General features: G+C 46.2%; 1 protein-coding gene across 7 annotated transcripts in view; it reads right to left on the reverse strand.

Annotated features, from left to right (window-relative positions):
- Positions 1-461: 461 nt before the first annotated feature.
- Positions 462-22,732, reverse strand: part of NFYC (nuclear transcription factor Y subunit gamma) — a 62,939-nt gene continuing 40,668 nt past the window's right edge. For 5 of the 7 annotated variants that reach the window (XM_065915378.1, XM_065915366.1, XM_065915406.1 and 2 more), the window contains 8 exons: positions 21,969-22,040; positions 20,446-20,559; positions 17,140-17,235; positions 11,897-12,070; positions 8,621-8,779; positions 5,097-5,204; positions 2,625-2,684; positions 462-1,366 (listed from right to left, as the gene is read on the reverse strand). In XM_065915378.1, the coding sequence (XP_065771450.1) occupies positions 1,247-1,366; positions 2,625-2,684; positions 5,097-5,204; positions 8,621-8,779; positions 11,897-12,070; positions 17,140-17,235; positions 20,446-20,559; positions 21,969-22,040 (903 nt within the window). In that variant the 3' untranslated portion in view covers positions 462-1,246. The remainder of the gene's footprint in view (positions 1,367-2,624; positions 2,685-5,096; positions 5,205-8,620; positions 8,780-11,896; positions 12,071-17,139; positions 17,236-20,445; positions 20,560-21,968; positions 22,041-22,732) is intronic. The other 2 variants (XM_065915357.1, XM_065915395.1) reach the window with 2 other exon arrangements.

The following is a 22,732-nucleotide window of genomic DNA, read 5'->3' on the forward strand; positions in this document are numbered from 1 at the left end:
GCCTCATTCTAGCTGTAAATGGCAAGGTGAAGGTAAGGAAGATGGCTCACCACTGGCCTCTGTGGTCAGTGAAGGAGTGGCATGCTCCTTCTATGCTACCTACTTCAATTAATAGGAAGCAAGTCCTGGCTGTAGACGCCTTCTGACCTGCTGGTTGACAAGGGGCCTGGGCTGCCCTCCATGGCAGATGCCAGGCCTTTGGTAATGGGCATGGCCATAGCAGGCAGCTCAGAGTGCCAGCATGTGCCAAGGCCGGAGTGAAGGGACTTACTCAAGGCCTTGCTTGAAGGATAGAGAGAGCTTCCTCCATGAGCGATGCTCTCTTGACCCTCAGCCAAGAAGGACACAGGCTGAATCTGGTCCATGTGCCACACATAGTCCAGGGAGTAAGGCAGGCAGGCAGGCAACCCCAGGCAAAGGGTCCCATGAATGTCCTCAGACACAGAAACCCAGACTCCGAATTATCTAAAATGAGATTTATTGCATTTCATGCAGTTTGAAGTCCATGCAGCAAAGGAGACTAGCACAATTTTTAATGCATTTAAAAATAAAGTTGAAAAGAGGGGCTGGGGGGGGGGGGGCGGTATGCACAAAGTTCTAGTCTCCTTGGGTCCCTGGAAGAGAAGGGTTTGGGAATGAAACCATCCACTCTCCACGGCAAATTGAGTCTTGTAAATGCAGAGAATGGTCCCACGGTCTCTGGAGGCAAATCCACAGGGCTCTGGGGCAGGAGCAGGGCCCAGGGAGAAGAGTACTAGTGGAAAGGAAGCTACACACGTCACCCAATTTCACCTGAGGGCAGAACAAGGTGGCGAATCTTGGGGCAGCGGCTGTTCTCAGAGTCGGGAGACTACACACACCCCTGGGGAGATCTGCTCCTAAAAGTAGTGGCGGTAAGAACCCAGAAAAGTAAAACAAAAGAAATACTTCTTAACCACACTCTTTGAGAAAATGCCATAAATATGTTATTTAATATTTTCATTTCATAGCATTGGACACACAGCTCAACATAGTGAAATATTGATTCCTTGGAGGAAAAAAAAATGAGAAAAAAGGAAATAAAAAATATTGCATCTTTCTGTTGGAGAATCTCGGCCCCCAGGCATGGGGCGTTGTGCACCAGTGTCCTAGCCTGCAGGAGGCGCGAAGGTCGGCGGGGTCCTCTGGGGAGGGAGGCGGTGCCCATTGCCTGGGGCTGTATGGCAAAAATTGTGTTGGGTGTCCTTGGCCTTGCCAGCTCAGGCCCTCAGTCGCCGGTCACCTGGGGGGCCTGCCCATCGGAGGGCTGGTTGGCTGACTGGATGAACATGGGCTGGGCGAGGTCCTGGCCGGCAGGCATGGTGACTTGCTGGATCTGGTAGAGCTGCTGCGAGGAGTGGAGAGGAGAGAGTGAGGTCACCTGGGGAGAGGGGCATGCAGCTCCCTATCGGCCTCGAGTTGGCTGGGGGCCCCGGATACCTCAACCACTACCCACCGCAAGGCGTCTGAGGGAGGAGAGGAAGTGGCAGTCTGCTGGGGCTGGGAGCAGCAGACCCAGGAGGCACCAGCCCAGTGGGAGGGGGGGCTGTGTGGTGGGCAGGGAGGAGGTGTGGGGGGTTGCATTTCCTGTGGCTTTCACTCTTCTGGGCTCTGCCTCTCCCGTTAGCACAGAGCCTCGAGCTTGCTGCACGCTGTTCCTCTGTGACAAACACAAGCAACCTGAACCACTGTTCCAGCAGCCTGGAAGTCACCATTTCCCCAACTCTTGGTAATCCTCACTGGCAGAGACAGTAGGGTTTATCCCCTCTCTTTTTCCTTAGAGTGTCTGGTTCAGGCTGAGGCCCCTGCACTGGCCCTGATGGGCAGGCAGGTCACCTGGGATTAGTCGCTTCCTACAGCCAAGACCCGCGAGGGGTGGAGAAGATGCTCACGGAGCCACCAAGAAAGGTCAGGGTCAACTGGACACAACTTCTCAGGTGTTTCCACAGAAACCCCAAAGCTAAGACCCCCTGACACAGGAGACCTGGCGTGTGAGCCTAGCATCTGGTGCTGGCAGAAGCCAGAGCTCTGTCCTAATGCCAGCTCCTCCCCTTTCTGGGCAGCAGAGAACACAGGCTTACGCATGTCATCCTACCATGTCCTCAGGGGTCTCTGGGGCCAGAGCACGGAAGGAAAGGCGGAGGGAAAAGGGAAGATTCCTTCCTCACATGGGTTTAGAATTACTGAATTCCAGGTGCCGAGAGAGCTGAGAGGTCACACATTCTCTGCATTTCAACTAATCCATGAGATTAAAAAGAGCACAGCTTAGAGAAAAGCTATCCTTAAAGAAGGAGACTGGAGACTTGCACGCTAGTTCTGGTTCTGCAATGAACAGCCAAGCAAGCACAGACAAGGCACTTCCCACCTCAAGGGCTCAGTTTACTCATCTGTAAAATGGGCATGGGGGCTATATAAAGTCTAGGGTTATTTTAAACTTCCACAAGTCTCTAAACCTAGAGGACAAGCAAGACTTGTCTTTAACAACTTCTGTCCACTTATTGTGAAAAGATGATGGGACAGCTCCCCTAAGCACCAAACCCACAGAAAGCACCTGCTACCCTCCAACAACTCCTCATCCTCTGCGTCTGCCTTGGCTGGTGTCCTACCTGTCCATCCGTGAACTGGCTGAACTGCTGCTGTCCTTGCTGGACCTCTGTCTGTGTGATCTGTAGGAATCAAGAAGGCAAAGTAGGCAGATGAGCTGCAGGGTTTGGTCCATCAGTCCACCAGCCCACCAGTCCAGAGAGGGTCAGGAAGATCAAATGGAAAGTGCATACGAAGTGCCCGAAGGAGGCCTGGCATAGCACAGGGGCTGGATGAGTAGCAGGAAAGCAAGGCTCCCTCCCCCTCCCCCGCCCCAAGCAGTGACGGCTACTCAGAGCTGGCACCACAGACAGGCCCGTGGAGACGTCAATATACAACGTCCGCAACCATCTCTCTTAGTGTCCACACAAACCCCAGCCCCACTCCAAACCACCCCTCACTATAAGGTCTTTCTGAGGCCTGAGGCTCAAGTCTAAACAAAACCACCTAGTTCCTGGATGCTGACAGGACAGGGCACAACATTTACAGTTTAGGCAGAAACCCTAAGAGTCTGTCTTTCAACCTGTGATGGCAGACTGCAAAACACTGGGCAAAGTGGTGAGTGGTCGGTGGGCTCCAAACCAACCCGTATCACCCAGATTATCTCAGTGGAATATGAAACACCCTGGCAAGCAGGTGGCCTTGGCCCTGGAAGCCCTTGTGGCAAACCTATTAAGTACTTTTTCCGAGACAGGCCACACGGAACCCTCTGGGCCAAGGGTGGGGGCAGGCGGCAGTAAGGAAACCATTTGTCACATGTACTTAAAATCTTATGTGGGCATTTTAAATACATTTTAAAAGAAATTTACTGATATGGAGAACTGCATCATCTAATGCCAGCTGCTGGAGACAGCTTGGTAGACTAGAAAAAAGACTGAAGGATGTGTGTGTGTGTGTATGTGTTATCTATGGAACATTTGACTAGCTAATGCTTTCTGTGTACCTTCTCCTGGAATCATCACAGCCTCCCTGCAAGGTAAGGACTGTCTTCTCGAGTGTCCTCACAATGGCCAAAAACAACCCATCAGGCCTACCCATGGGGCTGCGAGAACAATAAGGGGACAGGGTGAAAGGGTTTCCTAATTACTGTTCTTTGTTTTGGATCTTTCTCCTCCCAAGAGGGCAGGAGTTAAGTTTTGTCTTTCCATCTCCCAGTGCAAAGTAAGTACTGAAGAAATGCCTGCGGAATAAATGAGTGATCCTGAGACAAATGGAAAATATACCTCACAGATGAGGTTTTCATTGTTTCCTGTGGCCAGCAGGACTGCCCTTCACATCAGTTGAACAGAGTTTCATTTACCTTTAAATTCCATTTACATATAATTTATTCAACAGTCAGTCAGCAAACATTTACTGAGCACCTACTAAATGTCAAACTGTTACAATTACGACCTGTCAATCGGTTTGTTATGAAGACTCTTGACTGGCCTCAGGTGCCTCTTCCTGGTTCTTTCCTTCTTTCTCTAACACCCACCTCTCCCCACTTTCTGGCTTTAGTTCCTGGTCCCAAAATTGACCTCTGGGGAACCAAGACCTCTTCCTTCTCATTTCTTCCCATACCGTGCCACAGAAAGTTTCTGGATCCTAGGCTAGAATCTTACAAGTTTAAAGGGGGCGGTACACTAAAGGGTGGGGCAGTCTTGAGATCTGATTCTGTCAGTGAGCAAGCCAAGGAAGGATGGATTTGGAGCGGGCTCTTTAACCATCCTAGAGACCACATGGAACTCAGAAGTCCGGCTTTTGGCTCATTCCTCATATTTTCCCCAATGAGATTTTTGGAGACCTGCTCTACAAACTCAGCTCTGTCATCACTGCCAATAGATACATCGCTAGAAATGCAACTGGGTCAGAAGAGTCCAGCTCTTAAACGATCACTGCTTTTTTTGGGTCTGAGGCAAAAGAATTGATTAACAATGCCTCCCCATCCAGCATCCATGTCCCCTGCAAATAATGCCCACAGCCCCAATCCCTATGCCCAGGGAGGTGGCCCCCTCAGCACCTGTGGCTCACAGCATTCAATATCTTGGGGCGTGAGGGGAGAGGAAGGGGCAGTCTCTGGTTAGGGGTGCACAAGAAGGTGAGGGGGGGGGAAATCTAAGTAACTTTCCAAAGGGCACAGAAGATGCCAGGACACAACAGTCATTCAGGTTTAAAGATGGAAACTGAGCCTGATGGTGATGAGGCAGCCTGTGAAAATGCCTCCTTCAGTCAGACCTGCGCGTTTACACACATCGGGCTTTCCTCAGGTATCCTGAGACTTCCTCAGCCTTGTGTTTCCTTGTCCCTCGAGAACAAAGCAGTAAGAGACACACTTTGAATCCAATCCTTTGATAAACCCCATCTGTCCCTTGGGGTACAGAGCATACATGCAGAATGTGGAGGTGGCTCTTGCTGAAGATGAGGTGGCCAGAGAGTTGTGTGCCGAGCCCTCCTTTCCAGTCAGAAGCCAGCTCCTGCTGGCCCCCAACTCAGCCCTGCATCTCTGGGGGACATACCTGTTGAGCATTGGTGGCAAGCGTCTGGATCTGTCCCTGTACGACTTGGGTGCCTGATACAGGCTGGGCTAAGCGGATATACTGCAGCTGGCCGGCATTCAGCTGCACCTGTGGCAGGGGCAGACACAAGCAGACCACAGGAGACTGAGTGCAACCTTCAGCAGGCAAACTCTGCATGACGAGAGTGATTGTCCCCTACCCACCACCCACCGCCTCTCCAAAGAAGCCAGCTCTGAAAAGCTCCTCTTTAACAGAGCCCAAAACAAGCAAAACCATAACATCCCAACCCCGTAAGTCACACAAAAGAGCACGCTCCTTGAATGGACCTGGGGGAAATTCCCAGAGGATTCTGTCACACGCGTGAGAACAGCACGGCTGGACCCTCAGTATTCACTGGCTCTTAGCTGTCTGCTCACAGTTTACGCTAGGAGTTTATGCCCAAGTGTCTGGATGTTATTGGAAAGCTTGTACCTTAAGTGTGGGCCTTTCTCTCCTCCATCTCCACCCTTTGCTACCCCAGTTCCTAGCATGGCTGATCCATCCACCAGGAACCCAGAGCAGATGGTCATCACTCAGGACCACAGCCCGAGAACTACCGAGCCCCATGCTGCACACCTTGGAAGAGAAAGCTGGCCCGCTTTACTATCTCTGTCCCCAAGAGCCAGGACCAATGCGGGTCTGTGGGACTTTTAAGGATCCCTGGTATTCAGTACTAGCCTCTGGCCAAACACCTCCCAAGGGGAAGCTGAATCAGTAAACCTTTCACAGAATACCCCATCATGGGAAACTAAAGCTACAAAAATGCCCTTAGAGTCCCTCAGGCTTACGATTAAGTCTCAGATAATACAATAATACCACATGCTGCATTTAATTGCATGCTAAAAGCCTTAACTCAGGCTCTTAATGCTCCAGCATACCATGAAACTATTAGTGCTTTGAGTGTTGAGGATGAGGAGAGGACCAAGGCAGCTACAATGCGAGGGGAACTGTGGCTCAGCAGAGAAAACAGTTGGCAAAGGAAGACTATGGACAGTCACGCTTGGGATATGGGGGACGAAAGAGGCTCCAGGAAAACCGTCAGGTATGGTTTCCCTCCATCTGGGGGCCTAAACACCACCCTCCAGAAAAAAGGCTGCCTGACCTGCTTTTCTTTTAAGTGTGAGCTTCTAGAGGGTAATAGGCCAGTCATGCCCCTTTGTCCTGGAGAAAATTTTCCTCTTGCCTTCAAGAGTTAACTTCATTTTACGGGTTTTTACTTACATGAGTAAAATGCTAATAGATGAAGCTCCTGCATAGTGCTAAATCAAACTGCTTCTCTGAAACTTCAGCTTCAAAGAGGATTTGAACCATCAAGAAAAGATAAACACTGAACCAAGAAAAGAGGAACATTTAACCAAGAAAAGAGGAACACTGAAGTTCCTGGTAGAACATTCCAGAACTGTCTAAGGCAAGATGGAGGGACACAAAATCTAAACCCACTAAGAGTCTGGTTTAAGGGAGACAGGGCAAGATATTGTGACCTGCCGTCATTTCTCTCCTGAGAACTTGCCGAGAAGAGTTGCTAGGAACTTGTGATGCCAAGCCTAACCCCCCACTACATCCTACAGTGCAGCTTCCAGGTCAACGTTAAGTTGCTTACGAGGAGGAAGACAGCTGCGTGGAGGCTTGGGAAACCTCACGTGCCGAGACTGGTGGTGGTCGGTCCCAGGAGTCTCCAGAACTCCCGCCAGGGACAAGGGATGGAAGACTGCAAGAAGTCTGGTCCCAGGAGTAGGGAAGTACACTGCCGGCCATGGGGATTTCACATTTCCTAGCTGGGAAGAGCACTTTGCAGAAACTCAAATGGGACTGAAAACTTGTGAGTCAAACAGTTCTAAGCAGTTCTTAGAAGCAAGCTCTTCTTTTAGGCTTGGGCTTAGATATCTGGGGATGCTCTGCTCTTTAGACCTCTTCCACAGGGATAATCCTGGGGACCCTCACACCCCTTTAACATTAACTAGAGCAAAGAAGCCCATCCCCTTGGATGGAAATCAACCCTGAATATTCACTGGAAGGACTGATGCTGAAGCTGAAGCTCCAACACTCTGGCCACCTAATGACAAGAGCCGACGGACTGGAAAAGACCCTGACGCTGGGAAAGACTGAGGGCAGGAAAAGGGGGCAAAAGAAGATGAGATGGCTGGATGGCATCACTGACTCAATGGACATGAGTTTGAGCAAACTCTGGGAGATAGTGAAGAACAGGGAAGCCTGGTGTGCTACAGTTCATGAGATCACAAAGAGAGGGACATAACTTAGCAACTGAACAGCAACAAAGCAAAGCAGCCCACTCCCTGGGCTTTCTAAAGAGGAGCATAGTTTCCTTCCTGAAAGTTACCACTGATACTAGCACTCTGGTAAGTCTAGAAATGCAGACTCCTATGGAAGTATACAGTGAAGACTAAGTCCTAAATTCTGCAACAAGTCTTCTGTGCCCCCAAGTCTTTAAAAGACTCAAAGTTACTACAAAGTGGGAAGTCTATTCTGACTTAGATGATCTTATTTTGGTGCTCTCACATACAAAAATGAGAACCATTTATGAGAGAAGTCATGGGTTGGTGGCTGTAAGGAATCTGAAATCGATAGGTGCTTCTGGGTGTATGTGGTCACCCCACCCCAACCCCGCCCCATGTAAGAAGGAAGGGTCCGGGAGAAAGAGAGAGGTGACAAAGAAAAGAGATGGTGATGCACATACCCCCCTTTCCTCAGCTTTCTCTTGGCCTATTACTCTGTTAATTAAGAAGAGCAGTCCCAAAAATAGAGCTAAGGATACTTTTCAAGCTTCCTTCAAAGAGGAAGTGGTTAGACAAAACCAAGTGAGGTTCTGTATCTGCCTACATTTCATTAACAATAGGAAAGGTGAGAGCCAGGAACAGACCTGCTCTATGTCATGCATTTTCCACATTTTTTGTGGCAAATTGACCAATGAATAGGTGGCACATGCTACGACAAGGACTCTTTTCATTTTTTTTCTTAAATAAAAAAACAAGTACAAGTGAAAAAGCCAACAAATATAAGAAATGAAATCCCTCAAGGCACATAGGAAGTAGCAGTCCACAGTGAAGCAATGAGTAAGTTAAATGAAAGCCAAAAATATACTTTGTTGCAGGCTCCACTGGGAACTGACTCATAAATATGCAACAAGTGTATTTATGGCCTTCTCTATACACCTCCCTCTTATTCTCTGCAAATCAAGACAGGACTGCCTCACAGGGCCTTTGGGCCTTGGCATGGAATAGTGGCTACAATGACCTCTTTGCACAGGCGGTGGAAGGGGAACTCTAGAGGAGCTGCCCCACAGCTGTGAGTCTGAACCTGGATTAAAGGAAAGCTGGGAGTACACAGTGAAGCCAGCTGTGGTCTAGGGTAATGGATATACAGGTTTACAACAAAGTGAGCCTGTGTGTGTATTAAAATCTTTAACTATTTCTGATTATACTGTTGCACACAGCGCCGCACAGACCTGAAGGCAGGGCAGGGCTTACCGGGATCTGCTGGATCTCTCCTGTGTTCGTGATGATCTGCTGCATCACCTGCATGGTCTGTCCAGTGCCACTCTGGGCCTGCTGGGCTTGACCTTGTGGCTGGGCCTGGACAATCTGCACCTGCTGACCTTCTCCAACTTGCATGGTCACAGGTGTCGTCTGGAAGGAAGAGTCATGAAAAAGCTGACTGTGTTATAGTCCAGAGCCATCAGGCCTACCAAGGGGTTAATGCTGAGCAGTTAACCAGGAGCAAAGCCCTCCTAAATGCCTGACCTCATCTCAACACCAACAATACTCAACCTGCAGAGTCCCCTGGGACTACGCACACACAGAGCACTGATAAAATCATTCCCCAAAGTAAAAGACAGGAAAGCCGAATGGAATTTTTGGCTCAGGGTGCAAAGTATTTGCCTCGACCCCAATACCTCTCTCTATGCTTCAAATGTTGCAACTTTTCACAGCCCGGTCAGTGGCAAAAAGGCACGTAAGGTAAAAAAGAACTAAAAGCAACTATGATAATTCGCCCGAGACTTGGCTGAAGTCAAGCCTGGAGCAGGTGAGTTTGGAGGGCAAACCAAATGGGAAGTGGGGTCAGTTTAGGACCCTGGGCTGCTTCCTCGGGATGCAAGGCACTGGGAGAAACATAAAGGGCACACCGGCTGTCACCCCCACTTAGTCAGAGAGTGACTCCAGCCCACGCTGGCCAGCTGGCTGCTCCAGATCACAGCATGGCTTCCCAAGGGAGAGGCAAATGCCCTTAAGACCTGGACACTGTTAAGACCTGGATCTTAACTGAGGCTATGCAAGTAATAGAATTTAACACTTTAACAGAATTCAAACTTCCTCCTTTGAGAGACAGTGGATTCAAACTGTCGAGAGGGTCAGTTATTTTTTTAGACCTCCCCTTTACAGCAGTAAAGATGTGACCTTTACAGACCCCAGCATACGCTGCTCATCTGGCGGCAGCGCGAGTAGAGCCTTTACTACACCTGCACCCAAGCCTTCACTTTGGGTATGATTTCTCCCCACCTGAAACCAAGAACCACCTCCTAAGACGACTCTGAGAGTCTTAATAAATCTGGTCTTTAATCGATGTTGTTACCCCTATTGCTCTTACATTCTGACCACACAGGTCTACTCTGCAGTAACGTTACCAGGGAAGGGGCAGGTGTTCTGGGAACTGTGGATGGGACTCAAGGGATTCTAGGTAAGAAGAAATGACTACAAACTGTCGGAGGGTAGGGAGAAAGAGGACAGAGGGTAATGCATGCAGGCAGTGGGCCAGGTCAACAGGAAACATCTCCCATTCTGACACCATGATCTCCAACTCAGCCTGCTCCCCAAACCTCCAAAAATGTTTCCAATTTTATGACAGGAAACACAGGATTCACTTGACCAAAATGTACTTTCCTCCCAATTTTAATACGTTATCAGTCCTACAAAGGTACCTGAGCTCAACTTGAAAGAGCCACTCCTACAGGCCTAGGGAGGTGTGACAAAGCGCAGCCACAAGGCTTCCTGAACCAGTCAGACAGGGGAACAAGAGCTGGGAGATGCTGGGAGGAACCAAGTCACCATCATCACAAGCCTTATCAGCTCCAAGCTGAGCAAGTACAGGGTGGCAGAGAAGAGGTAGATGAAATTCTCGCTGACTTAAAAAAAAAAAGAAATGCATACTGCCAACTCATCACTGTACTACCAACTCAATTTTCCCAAGAGGATTTCCAAGGTACTTCTAAATCATTTCAGGAAAATGAGGGCTCATGTTAGCCTGGCAGATGTCAAATCACATACGGCGTGCCCTGCAGTCGGGGCACCATAGTCATGAGCTTTTCAGAATGATTAGCCAATCAGGGCCAGCTCTTGGCAGACTCCCTTGAAGTTAGCCTGTACCAGGATAAAGCCTTAGGCAGGCAAAGCGCTCACCACTGGGGAGGCACAAGCACCAGCCAAAGAAGGTCCCTGAGGCATCATGCTGCAGTGGATGCCTTGAGGCAGGGACCGAGATGTGGTCATCTTTAAACCCCTCCAGCCCAGCACTGTGCCTAGCAAAGAGCAAGCACGCCATAAACTTCCAAATTACGGATAAAAAAGTGAGCAGGGAATAAGTTCTAAAACCACAATAATTTAAATTTAGCTCTGTCCCAATGTTTTTTCTTTAGGCAGACCCAGCTCCTTAAGAGAATACACATGGCTGCTGAGGATGTGTCCTCTGCCTGTCTTTTCAACCTGCCTAGATGCTCCCCTGTGCTGGCTGCACCCTCCCCTCCGACCACTCCCTGTGCTGTGTCTCTCCACCGTTGCTCATGCTGTGCCCTCTCCTGGGAAAGCCCTCCTTCCCCCCTTTATTTGATTCATTTCCATTATTCCCTCTAAGACTCACATTATTCCTTTCAGAGAACTTTTCTCTGACATTCTCTGCTGCCACCTCCCTCACATCTTTGTCAGGTACCCCTTGTGAAGCACTCCCATAACACCCTCTACACAATGCTAAGAATATCTTATACTTCCCACAAGGCAAGTGGTGTACTCTGTAAGTATTTGTAGCCCCAACTAGATTCTTAAATTCTTAAAAATAGGGGCTGGTTTATTCATGCTTGTATCCTCAACATAGCATTGGACTTTAGCTAAGAGGACACTCAACGTCTGATGGATAAACAATGACTGATAGGGAATTTGGAGTCAGGGCTCAGGAAACATAATTCTCTTTAGCCTTTCATGATCCCCAACAATGTGGATATTAACTGCTTTCATAACAATACTATCAGGGAGAGAAGGAATCTTCTGATTACTGTTATAAAAAAAAGAAGGTCACTGGACGCATCCGGTGGGAGACAGAAATGATGAGGAAAAGGAGAGGAAATGTATGCAAGCTGGCAATGATGCCTGATCGCCCCCTTAAAGATACAAATTCCCATACTGGTGGGGAGACGCAGACAGCAGGCATGGAGTCCACTTAAAAGACCTTATACGAAGATGTCACTCTCTTCAAGGAGGCATCAAAGAGACTTTTTTCCTCCTAAAATGTTTTAGGGACCCCAGAGAATGTTCTGTTCACTGCACTTTCCTCATCTGACCCATGAGGATGCCAAGGTCCAGAGAGACTAGGTGACACATGACCTCAGCGGCCGAGTCTGGGGGCAAGTCCAGGTCTCCAGAATTCAAACCCAGTGATCTACAATGATCTGACTGCCCATATACCCCAGCCCCACTTTGCCCATCCCAAACCTAAGGGGTGCTGTCTTGCTGGGACGGCACCCTCGGCCGCTCACAGACCTGGCCCTGCTGAGGCTGTGCAATGATGATCTGCCCAGGCTGGATGGTGGTTGTGGAGCTGGTGGTCTGCTGGCCTTGCTGCTGCCCCTGGACTTGCACGGCAGTAGGCTGCTGAGCCAGCGTGAAGTAGTACTGGACGGGTTCGGCAGGAGTCACAGACTGGCGCACCTCCTCCTGTGGGGCAGAAGGAGAGGCAGGTAAGAGGAAAAGAACCGACTCAGCAGCCACCGCAGTGAATTTCCATTCTTCCCCCAAACGGTCTCTGTGCAGTTGCCTGCTGAATGCTGAGTTCTCCACATTTGAAGCCAAGGGAAAGTGGAATTTGAAGAGACCAGTTGTGCTAAATCGAACTAAAAATAACAGATTCCATAGGCTTCACAAAACAAACGTACAGCCAATTTTCTGAAGTACAGAGTAATCACCCATTGCGTGATGAGTTGCAAATGGGCAAATAATTACCATAACTAAAAACCACGCACTAGCTGTGCTTGTCAGTAAATGCTGTCAAGGCCTGTGATCTGAGAACAGTGCTAATTGCAAGCACCCCAAACACTCAGGCTGGCTCCCAATCTCCCAAATAGGCAGCACTCTCCTTATTTCATTCCCCCACCACCTCTGGAGGGAAAGAGCAGGGGAAAGGGACACAGGGCTTTTTCTGGGTTGGAATTTCAGAAGCAAATGTCAGGACCAAGAACGTTGGTAGGCAAGAGCCCAGCTTTTCACAGCATGTCGAGAGCTCGGTGGTCACTAAGGACGTGTCTATCCAGCATCATATTTGGTTTGGTGGTATTTAGACACAGAAGCGCAACCCAGGGAGCCTGAGGGACAGCTCTCCACTGGGGTGTTGCCTTGGCTGACTAGGGAGGTCGCATTCTGGCCGACCTGCTGGGTGAAGAGCCTGTTCCTTCTTCAGCAGACGTTTTCCATGGCAGAAGGAGTAAACAACCCTCTCCCAGCCACCTCGAGCTCACAGCTGAGAGTGTAGGATGTTTACACGCACTACAGCATGGTTACAGTCTGAGGGTCCGGGGTTGGCTGGCCCCTGACCACTGACAGAGATCGGCGTCTGCTCCGGAGGGGTGCGATTCATGGAACCCCTGCCTGGGACAACAGAAACAGTACAAACATACAACCACTCGGCTGGCTGAGCAAAAGTATCAGCTAAGCTTACTCGCTTCTGTGCTCTGGACTGAGTTTTTCAGGCTCAAGGAAGGAGGAAAAGACTTCTCCAAAGCAGAGACCCTGTGGATTGCCTTAAAGCTCCCCAAAGGGACATACACAGAGTTGGTACTGACCCTATCTCCAATCTGTTCTTCCACGGTCCTTTTCTCATGAAAGCTTTTTGTACTTGCTGGCCAAATTCACTACCTTCCCTGCTAGAATGACAGGCCTATGAAGGCAAAGCCTCGATCTCTCTTGCCCCCTACTGTCCCTATTACTATTCTCCTTTCAGGCACTCAATAAGCAGGTGCTAAATGATAAATGAATTCATAGGGTCGGGCAGACAATTGGAGGTAGGCAAGTATTTTTTTTTAAACCCAAGCTGTGTGCATGCATGTATGCTTAAGTTGCTCGGTCACGTCTGACTCTTTGTGACCTCATGATCTGCAGGCCACCAGGTTCCTCTGTCCATGGGATTTTCCAAGCAAGAATAGTGGAGTGGGTTGCCCTTCTCTTCCCCACGGGATCTTCCTGACCAAGGGACTGAACCCAGGTCTCTTGCACTGCAGGTGGATTCTTTACTGGCTGAGCCACCAGGGAAGCCCTAACCCAAGTTGGGGGTATGACAAACACTCTTGAACCCAACAACTGTCAGCAACAGACAAGAACTCCTAAACTCTTGCCCCCTCTAGGATTCTGCAGCCACCGTGTGGGGATACACTCTTGTCCACTGTAGGATGGGGCTGGGTATTCTTTTGCTTCCCAGGGACTGGGGGCCCAGGATACTAAAACTAGGACTGCGGAGATCTAGCTTCTGAGAAACTTGGATCTCAGCATGCAAGGTTCCCTGACGTCCATTCACCCAGTCTAGGCAGACACTTTGAACACTCTGGGTTTCTAAGCTAGCCCTTCAACAGGAACCAACTTTCTAAGTTAATGTATTCTGTGCTTCAGGACCAAACAGTATGAACCCTGGACATGATCATGCTGAGGTAGAAGAAAAAGGAAGCCCCCTTTTATTTGCATCTAAGTCTCAGTTTCCAGAACAACTTAATTGTGACAACATTATCTCCATTTCAATTCGAACTTCTCATCCTTATAAATAAAGGCCCACCAGTCAACTAGATCTTGGCTATGACAGGGGTAATACTGATACCCTCCCCAGCAAAGAAACAGAGGCCAACTACTCTTTTCAAGGCTCCGGAAATAGGTTCAATGAATTTATTTTCCCACTCAGAACTCCCTTCCCATTTTATAAAAAACATTAACCATTAAAGTCCAAACCTAACTTGAAAAAGCTCTTGGGTGATGAACGAGTATAGAGGACTAAGAACTCCAAAACTAACTTGTAGAAGTCTTGGGGAGTAGGGAGCCCCACGCCTTCACCTGCCCTTGGCCTGTGACTGTTCTGCCTCCAGTTATCCTTGACTATAGCGAATCTGCAAGTGAATACTGTCTTTTTGCCAGAAAAATAGCAAACACTTTACCACTTTCAGAAGCTAAAATATCCTTTGCCAAAAGCTGTGAGAACATGTAAAGAGCTTCTTCTATGCTGCCTACAGTACCCTCTTAAGCTGTTTATAAATTAGGCAATGTCTGGGACACTCTGTGAGTATCAAATAGAGGCACAAAGGTCTGCATTTTGAGGACAGGCATGTCAGATCTCCAATCACTGGAATGGAAGGGAAGCATATCTAAGCTGCTTCTGCATTAGAAGATTCATTCTGCCAATGGAGGTCAAGCTAGAAAGGGAGTGATTATGCTTGGTTTAAAGAAATGGGTGAAGAGAAAATGACGTTTAAATGAGCAGGAACTTTCAACTCATAGCTTTATGGGGTAAAAGTCAGGCCTCAATTCTCTCCTGCTTGAGGAGTCTTTACTTGCTTCACCAAAGAACAAGAGACATCCCCAAGCATCTCTGAGAAGTCAAGGACCTTAGATCAACAACTCAGTATTTCTGGCTCATTTCTTTCCCCAGCAGTGGGAAGCCACCCCCTGTGCTAGAACAATCTCTGAATGACTGGATCAATCCAGGATGGGGCACTTGCCCAGCTTAGCAGTGGCCTCCCCAACCAGAGTGCTTGCTCTTGAATCTCTTCGGCAGTGGAGTCTGATAAACACCACCAGAGAATGAGCAGCATCACCTCCTAGGGCCATCACCACAGTGTTGTGCAGCCAGCCCCCAAAAGCACATTTGCTTCAGTAGCAAGAATGAACTGCTGCTTCCTTCAGAAAGGGTGAGTTTTGGAGAGTAGGCGCTTTTAAAAGACTTAAGGAAGCTGCCAGCCAATTTGGAGCTTGGGAAAACTTCATGTCTACAGAGGATTAAAAGTGCTATCTTAGAACTTCAGGCCAGCTTTCAGCAATCTCAACCTTTCAAAAAAGGCCAGGCAGCAGCTGTCCCGAACAGGATGCCAATCAATGGCCTGAACGCCTGCAAAGAACTGAACCCAGGCAGCAAGGAGCTGTCTCAGCTAGACACACTTTAAAGGAGATGGATCACAGCATTCAGAGTCAGGCTAGGATGTAACAAGGAGCTCTCTGACACCCTAAAAGAGTCAAGCACTGAGGACACTGGAGGAAGGGAGAGGACGGGACCATTCTCTCTGGCCAGCTGCTTTGGCAGGCAGCCCACAGGAAACAAGCAGGAGTTGATGCAAGGAGCCTGAGCAAGGCCTGATTTTGTCACAGAGCTCACCACCTTGTTTTTAAAGGGGGTTTCTGAAACAAATTCCAACAGGGAGGGTGGGTGAGTGGTAACAACTGTTTTGAAGGAAGAGAAGTGGTCTGAGTTCTTCTTGTAGTGACTTCTCAGGGAGGAGGGAAGCACCCAGAGGAGGAACTGAGCCGTGGGCACAAACCTGCAATGTTTCAAAGGCCATGTGCAGCAAGATGACCGTGGCAGCCTGCCGCTGTAAACATCCGACTGAAAGCTCCTTGCAACGCCTTACAGCTTCCAGTCAAGGATGTTTACAGTAGCAAAGACTGCCCAGAAGAACGGAGACGCAGTGAGGGACCCCGTGCTAGGAAGGAGGTACAGAGGGCTTGCTAACCTGAAGGTCCCCAGGCAGGGTCACAATTACAAAGGTCGATAAAGATGCCCACTTCTCCTACATTCTCTTACTGGTTTTTAACATGAGACAGCACAGGAGAATGGTCATTACTGAATGACTCCTATTTCTAAGGATAATATACTATGAAATAATTCATTAAAAACACTGAAAATTTTATTAACAAGAACAAAGCAAGCAGATCAAGGCTCAGCTTTGCTCCTGCCAGACTTTGCCACTATTCCAAGTATCTCTACTATAGCCAGTGAGTCATGCAATCTGCAAGTCTAAAATGATGAGCAACATAGGAGAGGGATCTATCAAAATTGCAATTAAGAGCTTTATGCACCCAAAGTGCTGAAAAACAATGGTGTGACCTCTGGAGAGGAGCAGACAGAAGAGCAGGAAAGGCAGACACATTCCTTCTCGTCACTGCTTAGAAAAAGTTTAAGTAGAGGTTCTCAAACCTGGTTGCACATTAAAAGCATCTGGAGAGCTTTAAAAAGGACTGATGCCTGAGCCTCCCCCTCACAGATTCTGTTTCAGTCAATGTGGGGGGCAGAGCATGGGCAGTGGTATTTTTAAAAACTCTAACAGGTGATTCTGATGTGCAGCCAGCACACTTCGTAGAGAACCACAATCCGGAGCAAGAGAAAACCAAGTCCACTCCCTTCAAACACAACTATGCACACACAGAAGCTGCTTCCCAGAAGTCTAAAATCTCTATAACCTGTTCTACCATCCCAAATTTAAGAACTCTGATAGACTTCCTAGGTTACTTCGAAATGAGCTACACTTTACTGTTGTAACTCGTCTTTACTTTTCATTTTGTCTATTTTCACTGAGGCACCACCTCAGAGGCACTGAGTTAAAAGTATCCCAAAATGAGTAACAGGAGATGTTAAGGATGGATCTGGTCTAGAGAAAGAGAAGCAAAAGAAGAGCAAATGACTTGTGCTGACAGAGGAAACGGAGATCATCTGATACCAGGATGCAAGGCACCCTCTCGTCGGCAATGCCTTCCCAGCTCACCTGACGCTTCGGTGGTTTCAGCTCATCTCTTGGAACAATATCGATGAGAAAGTCAAACTGATCAAATTTTGTAATCGCCATGGCGATATCATTTCTCTGTAACAAAGAAAAGCAGGGTGAAAACTTAACTTGGGGAGAAACTAGTTTACCTGGCTTTCTACTCTCCAAGTTATGATTAAGGTTAAGATGATGACTTCTAAGTCAAACTAAAGACCCACGGCCAAGCCTATAGCCAAAAAAATCACACTCGAACTCTTACAAACTTCAAATGATCACAGCTGATGGACAAACACTGACAAAAAGAGATACATATAGTTCGTGCTCTACAGACTAAATATGTGAGCCTCCAACTACTAACACCTCTGCTAGATCCTGCCCCAAGGTCTTCCCAACTGTTAAGATTATCATCCTCCAGATACATTCGTACAAATCTAGCCTTTCAACTGACAGGTTTCTGGTCATTCTGTGGTTAGCAAAGTTAGGCCATTACTCAACCTTATAACCTTTTAAGCCCCTAAATAATATTTTGACTCTTTGGTTCACATGTAGTTTATAATCTATTTTGAATTTCTTAGTTGAAATCCTATTTCAGTAACTTTTTACAATATTTTTCTAGTCATTGGATCTATATATGTTAGTTTCTACAAGATTACAATTTTTATTGTGAAATTCAAAATGACAATGTCAAATTCACAGTTTAAATACTGTGTAACATGACATGAATACTGGAAATCTGAAGCCACTAGGGTAGGGACTGGGGGGAAGAGAACATGAATCAGATGACTAATGCTACTGAAACTAAGGCCTGCTCTGATGAGGTTCTTTCTAAGAGTGCCATTCCCTTTCTTTAAGTAATAAAACTAAAAGATTTTTAAATTAAGAACCAACACACTATGTATACTTAAGGTTTGTGTACTTCACTGTAGGAGAATTATAAAGCAAAAGAAAAAAAATAGAGAACACTAATAAGTGATACACATATTGCAGTATTCCGGGGAATGTAAAGTTTTAAATACATTTAAAACCAGATGATTTGGTGGACAGAGGGAAAGACAAATATGGGACTAAAACAAGTAAAGTGTTAATGGTAGGATCTAGGTGGTGAGTTACACAGATGTTCACTGTAAACTTTGCTCATGGTTAAATTTTTTCATAATAAAATGTTGGAGGGAAAAGTCAACATGCTAACAGAAATCCTCAGCAAGCTCTATATATCACACTTAAAAGGTGACTCATCAGATAAAATAGGAGGGGATGGAAATTTTCTGTTTTTTTTTTTCCCTTCCCTTGTCTTTGTAATGGCCCCGAGCCACTGAAATGCAAAACTCCAGTCCGACCTTCTTGCCAACCACCAGCCTGATAATAAACCCTCCCAACAGAGGCAGGGCACACATTAAGGGTGCCAGGTCTCATTTAAGATAGTATGACAGAGTATCACATTCATGATGATGTCACCTACTCAAGCCACCCAGATGGCTCATCTGTGGGTAGAATGAGGGGAAGGAAAAAATAAATGATCACCTTTAGACATATACTAAAGCATTCTATGGAATTTTGGAAACAGATATACTTAAAACAGGTCTTGTAAACATTTTTATTTTGCCTTTTTTTAATGTTAATATTTTACCAATTATCATATTTAGTTAAAAAAAAACAAAACAAAAAAGCCAGAGAAACTTTAAGTACACAGCTTGATGAATATGAATAAATATACACACCTGGGCAGCTATCACCCATATAAGAACATACAAAGTTTCCTTCTATTCCTTTCCAGCCAACTTCCTTCCCTTACTAATCTGAGGCAACCACAACTCTGATTCCTATCTCCATGGATGATGATAGTGTATGATATCATGTGCGGTGTAATTTTTTCCTGTTTCTTTTGCTTAAATATGATTGAGATTCATCCACATTGTTGCATGAATAGTTTGCTTCTCTGACTGTTGACTAGTCATCCATTTTAAGAATACATCAATTTGTTAATACATTTACATCTCAATGGATATTTGAGCTATTTCCAGGTTTTGGCTATTATAAACAAGGTTGTTACAGACAGTCTTATACAAGAATGTCCACACTTTGGGGAGTACATGTAAGAGTGGAATGGCTGGGTCTGAGATTAAGGAAATGCATTTTATTAGAAAGTGCTAAATAGTTTTCCAAGGTGATCACACCACTTTACATTCTAATCAGCAATAAATGAGTTTCAGTCATTTCACTTTCTTGTCAATACTCGATATTGTCAGTCTTTTTTATTTTAGCCATTCTAGGGGGTACAAACCAGTATCTCACTGTGGTTTTAATTTGTATTTCCCAGATGACAAATGATGTTGCATATATTGTCATTGTTTATTGGTCATTTGGGTGTCTTCCTCTTTGAAGGGCCTGTTCAAGTGCTTTGCCCATTTTACTTTTCAATCTGAACTGATCCTGAAGGTAGCTTTAATTAGATCTCTCTAGATTCACTGACTTCCTCCAAGACAATATAAAGTAAGTTTTATCTAAAGTAATATCTAGCTGCACGAGACTATAAAATTTCTAAGGGTAGGAATCTCTGTCTGTTTTGTGTATTAATTCCCAGGGCTTAGAACAGTGATTGGCACACTGTGGGTATTCATTTAATATCTGCAGAATAAATGAACAAAAGCATGCATTTTCAGTTTTGGAGATAACAGGAAACAAAGAAAACATAATGTACTTCCTTGGCATTGCTGTTAGAATACTGGCACTCCTGTATCTGCCATACTTTTCCTCTTATGTCTGGGAAATCTTTCCTCTAGGAAAGGGCCTGGGTGTTGAGTGGAGAGTCTGTACACCCAATGACTAAGGGGTCTTCATACAATAAGAAAGTGATTTGCTGGATTAAAACAAACAAACAAAAAAGAAACAAGAAAGAAGGAAAGGATTCCCAGGAAAACAGAAAAGGAACAAAAATGCTAAAGAGGTTAGTGAGGCTATTCTTCCTGGGACTGTTCTTTCCTGGAGATTCTGAAGGCTTCCAACTGGAAGCTGTTTAGATCAGGAAATAGATAAATAATCACTTTAGCCTCTGTTTACAGTGAGAGCTCACCAAGTACAAAGTTCAGTCACTGAGCTGTGACAAACAGGGAAGTTGGAAATTAACATTCCTGGTAGGGAAATACATACTATCTTGGCCATAAGGTCTGCCTGCTTCCCACCAGTAGAGGAAGATGCCAGTTAAACACATCAGTTTGACAGAGGTCTAGGAAAGAACAATCTTTGGTCCAAAGCCATGCACGGGAAGAAGGCAAAGGCAGCTGCTTGCCTAATTTTCTATAATATTACCTGAAGAGTCCGGCGCTTGTTATCCTCTGTATGGATCCAGGCTCGAAGAGTCAACTCTGTGATAAAAATCTGGGCTGCCTTGGCAAACAACACAGGGGCTTCTGCACTGATCATCTGCAACAGACGTAGGCCCTCCCTGTCAATCACCAGCAAGTCATTCAAACCAGTCAGTTTGTCCCTTATCTCATGTCCTGCCAATGGGCTATGGGGCAAGGACTAGAGAACAAGAAGGGCGTCGCCTCAAGAGATTCCAAGGTAAAATAAATCCACGACAAAGCAGGGACAAAGCAGGTAGCACAGAAGGGACGAGGGAGAAAGGTTATTTATCTAGCACCTTCCATGTACTTTCTTCCTCTCATAAAAGCCTTTCAGAGAAACTAGGATTTAGGAGAGGTGAAGTGACTTGCCTATAGACACAGAGCCAGTAAGTGGAAGGATTTAGGTTCTAAGCCAAAGGGAGACAATGTGGCGAAAGATAATGAGTGCCAATGGATTTAGGGAAAATCTCCAGCTTCTCATCCTTCTTGGCTTTACTTTTTACATAGGGAAAAAGAGGTAACAACTTTCCAGGGTTGCTGTTGGACTCAAATGAGATAATGTATGTAAAAGTGCCTGGCACATAATAAGTCCTCAAGTAATGGAAGCTGCCTTGCCGAACCTGAATTCAAAGTTCAAACTCTTGGTCAAACAAAGCTCTGGACCCTGTGCAGCCTTCGTGAGGTGGTCTGTGTGGTCTGTCTTGTGGTCAGAGGGGGTCTGTCCTCCGTGAGGACAGAGTTAAGGAAGCAGGAGCTGAGAACTGGGATCTTGGTTCTCCAGCTCTAGATGAGTTTCTTTGAACCTCTTTGTGTCTATCGCATATCTACGGGATGGTGAAACTAGTAACTCTTATCCTGTGAAATCTCACATGTTACTATGAGGAAGTAAGCTAATAAAAAGGAAAACTGCTGTAAACTGTTAGCTTTCTATACAAATACAGGAAACTATTAATTTGGAGTGGAAAGACTTGCTCTCTTCTTGAGAGAACTGTAATAGGAGGCGAACTCCTAGGAATACAAAAATGGTCAGCCCAAGTAAATCTTCTCACAAGCATCAATTGTGTAAAACAACTCACAGCCTGAAAAGTTAGAACAAGTGCAATATCATCATCAAACATTTCTTAGAACTCGGATCAACTAACTAGAGACAGAAATAAGATGCTAGGAAGACGTCACTGTCCTGCTGACATGATGATACACGTTTACGCTACATAGTGGAAAGAATCAGGCAATTCAAAAAACAAATACTCAGTATCTTGGATTTCAACAGCTAGCAAACAGGATATTCCCAATTTTCAGAAAAGTACCATACAATAATTAAAACTGTTCAATTTCAGCTCACTTAACAATTTTAGAGAGGAACCAAATACAAAACCAACAGACAGTAATACTTTTTTGTTTAATTAAACTCTCAGCTCTAGAGAAATGAGCAATAATCTTCCCATTGTTTTACTTTCAGTATGATAAAAATGAACATGAATTCACCTTCACATCTTCATCCAGTTTCATAATCTTCTTAATACGAGCCAGTGGGAGTTCCTGGACTCGGAAATCTTTCTGAAATGAGGAACAAGAGGTGCATAAATGGTAGGAATAATTAATAGGATGTGACAGGCAGCATGAAACCCCCTGGTTGATTTAGTCCCTCCTTTCAGAAAATATGGCAGGAGAGAAATTACAAATGAAATTAAGGAAACACAAGCTCTAGAGCAAAATACTTCTTAACCAATGCAGAGCTTCCAACAAAGGGTTTCAGGATAAACTTACGATGCCTTCTAACAGGGTCCTCATGAAAAGTAACCCCAAACAATACCAGGTTCTTCGCCAGAACAATATAGAGATGCACTATGAATGCATTTTCCCCCCTAAAAAAGTTTACCAGTCTACAATATGCAGATTAAAATGAGATTTCTGGCCTTAGGGGTTTTTCTCCAAGTTGCCAGTTTTTCCTTCTAATCAAGGACTACAAGGGCAAGTGCCAGCAATACCTGACCACAGTGACCGCTCTCTTCAGCCAATGTGACACTGGCTATTTCTGACCTTTGCACTAACATGACACCAGAAACTGGGAAGGAGCTCCTTACCCATCACAGCATCAAAGGCCTAGCTTCGAAATCTGCTGGGGGTGGGGTGGGAGCAGAAGAGTGTGGCCAAAGGCTAAGGGTCAATTCATCAGCCGCTATGTCAATTTTTTCTTAACAAACAAGGCTAAGTTGGGAAGAAACCACTTAACTTTACTGTGGAAAGGA

The sequence above is a fragment of the Muntiacus reevesi genome, chromosome 1 (assembly GCF_963930625.1).
Source record: "Muntiacus reevesi chromosome 1, mMunRee1.1, whole genome shotgun sequence".
In the NCBI taxonomy this organism is placed as follows: Eukaryota; Metazoa; Chordata; class Mammalia; order Artiodactyla; family Cervidae; genus Muntiacus; species Muntiacus reevesi.